The 2826-nt window shown below is 32.6% G+C and overlaps 1 protein-coding gene across 1 annotated transcript; it reads left to right on the forward strand.

Annotated features, from left to right (window-relative positions):
- Positions 1-541: 541 nt before the first annotated feature.
- Positions 542-2354, forward strand: LOC119683957 (cocaine esterase-like). The gene is made up of 3 exons (XM_038097852.1): positions 542-583; positions 636-1478; positions 1641-2354. Exons 1-3 carry the CDS (start codon positions 542-544, stop codon positions 2352-2354), a joined length of 1599 nt encoding a protein of 532 aa, XP_037953780.1.
- Positions 2355-2826: the final 472 nt, after the last annotated feature.

A 2826-nucleotide genomic window follows, 5' to 3' on the forward strand; every position in this document is an offset into this window, starting at 1 on the left:
GGAACAGTTGCGGGTGTGAGTTAATATTTTTTTATTTTATTTTTATTTATTTATTCATATAATAAATAAAAATGAAATTTTAAAAAATTTGTTTTTTTTTTGTTTTTTTGGTGCAAAAAAGATTGATATTCTTTGCTTGTAAATATATTTTAATAATGTTAAATTAATTGCTGATCTTTTTTATTTATCGTGAAAATTTTTTTGTTAATTCATAAATTAAAAATAACGACAATACGTATTTACATATGTGTGTGGTTTAAATATTCCAGCTGAAAGTGTTTCCAGACTCCAGTCGATCAGCAGTTTACGCCTTTTTGGGCGTTCCTTATGCTCAGCCTCCAATCGGGGATCTGCGTTTTGCTGTAAGTAATGTTATATTCAAAAATTTGAAGGCACTGACCCATAGCAATTTTAGTCACCCAAACCTCACAGAGGTTGGAATTGGACACTTCAAGCGAAAAGTTTAAAACCCATTTGTCCTCAACTAACAAATACGATTTACGACGAGACTGCAGATAGTGCATTTGCACGTCCGGCGCAAATGTCCGAAGATTGTTTATATCTAAATATTTGGGTACCAGAGGTATTTAAATACGTAAAATAGTCGTACAAATTGTAACAAGAATTTTTATTAGACAGCATTACGTTTAGGAAATTTACCGGTACTGGTAATTATATCTGGTGAAGATATGTTATATGATTGGCCCCATAATCGCGCATTTGGCTTTGACTTAGCATCTGAAGGTATTATTATCGTAAATATACAATATCGGACAAACATATTTGGCTGGATAAATTTATTAAATTCAAAAATGTCGGGTAATTTCGGTTTAGAGGACCAACAGCTGGCACTTAAATGGATTAAGCAGAATATACAAAATTTTGGTGGAAATCAGAATCAAATCACATTACTGGGACATGGTACAAGTGGTACAGCTTGTGTTATGGCTTTGTCTTTAATACAAGATGTTAGAGAACCGATTTTCTCTAGCATCATTTTAATGTCACCGAAAGACCTTATAGGAACTTTGAGTTTAAATGAAGTTGTTATGGAATCATCAAAAATTTTGATTCGAAAGCTCGGTTGTCACTTTGAGGAAGATGGAGATCAATTGCTCATTTGCCTACGTATGAAAAGTGTAAGCGATTTGCAGAAGGCATTTGAAAGTATTTATAATCACGGAAATACAACTTTGATAATAGGTCCAATTCTTCAAATGAACATAAGAGATATCTTAAAAAATAAACCATTGGATTCAATTTCATCTATTCTAATTGGTATAACGTCGAACGAAGGTGCTTTTTTACAAGATTATTGGTTGGACTTGGCACGCGAAAGCTATGACGCATTGCAGTCATATATAAACTTTACTATTCTACCACGCATACTGGAAAAATTTAATGTGTCTTCAACATCTAGAACGAATATTGTCAAGGAGCTTTATATGCGATATTTCAATGGTGAGGCAGGAAGTAATGTGATTTATTTATTAAATTCGATGCAGAGAATGCTGTCAGAGTTCTTTTATGAGATGCCGTTCTATGACACTTTAGAGACATTAATATCAAATAAATTTACTAAGTCTTCTATATATGCATATATATTTGATACACCTAATTCATTGGATATGCGTGGTAAGCTAAACCTTTTCGGTGGTGCTTCGCATTCCTCAGATCTACCATTATTATATGGACAAAGTCTTTTTCAACAAATATCCAGACGACGTTTAACAAATAATGAAGAAAAACTTTGTCGCCATATTCGAAATGTGTTTCTAAGTTTTATAAAAAGTGGGAACCCCACAAATAATAACTCTAACATTTGGCTTTCATATAAAAATGAACATAAATTCGTTTATAATATTGGTTCTGGAACGGAAAAGGGGATAGATACTACTTTTATTTCATCAATGTATTTAGAAAATAATATCGAAAAAATTACGAACTTGTTATATGCGGAAACAAATAACATGGAAACGAGATTACCTCGACCAAGCCGTAATGATTTAGGAAATATACACAATAATAGCTCAAGATATGAGGAAGCTAGTACAAAAAATCAACAGTATACAATTTATGCTTTGCATCTAAAACGCGTCTATGAATTCTGGAAAATATACTTACCAAATATTGAAACATTTGATAATGAATCGGACTATAATAGATTTCATGGTGCTTACAGTTATCGTATACGTCTATTAGAAGCTTCAGCAGATGCTGCAAGATATAAACATGGATTTTTTGTAATGCTGGGATTGGTTGTTGTACTTTTAGCCATTCTTGCGGTTTGCGTACATTTACTTCGAAGTGGTGCAAATGACATTCCCTCAGAAACAAATTTGTTCTGCTCATGACGAAAGTGGTTTCTTCGATCGACCATCTTTAGACGCAAATCCGATGATATATTCAAAGATGGAAGCTGTAGCACAAAAACAGTCGACACCTCGTCAAAAGATGGTCGGTCAAAGAAACGTCAATTACATACCAACAAATGTTTACCAGCTAGCCAATCACAAATATATCGAACAACTCGCAGGCAACGTCAACCAGAGCAATGGGAGCACATCAGAGATATTACCGAAAAAACTACAACAACCACATCAACAAAGTATCAAAGAAATACAACAAGCTTACAAACAATGGCAACAGTCATGGATACTACGATCAGCAAACACCGAGAAGATATGGGTATTAAAAACTGGCAATATCAATTAACATGTGATAGATTTTAATAATATGAGTACATATATATGTTAGATGTATAAATAATAATATTGTAATTGTAACATTTTAAAATATAACTACTTTTTTCTAAGATAAATACAT

The sequence above is a fragment of the Teleopsis dalmanni genome, chromosome 2 (genome assembly GCF_002237135.1).
Source record: "Teleopsis dalmanni isolate 2A chromosome 2, ASM223713v2, whole genome shotgun sequence".
In the NCBI taxonomy this organism is placed as follows: Eukaryota; Metazoa; Arthropoda; class Insecta; order Diptera; family Diopsidae; genus Teleopsis; species Teleopsis dalmanni.

Bases quoted from the DNA above. Each gene is read 5' to 3' on its own strand.
- LOC119683957 (XM_038097852.1), top strand. From the start codon at position 542: ATGTCCGAAGATTGTTTATATCTAAATATTTGGGTACCAGAG. The intron at 584-635 runs GTATTTAAATAC...AATTTTTATTAG, and splicing joins TAAATATTTGGGTACCAGAG to ACAGCATTACGTTTAGGAAA. The intron at 1,479-1,640 runs GTGATTTATTTA...ATGCGTGGTAAG, and splicing joins ATGGTGAGGCAGGAAGTAAT to CTAAACCTTTTCGGTGGTGC.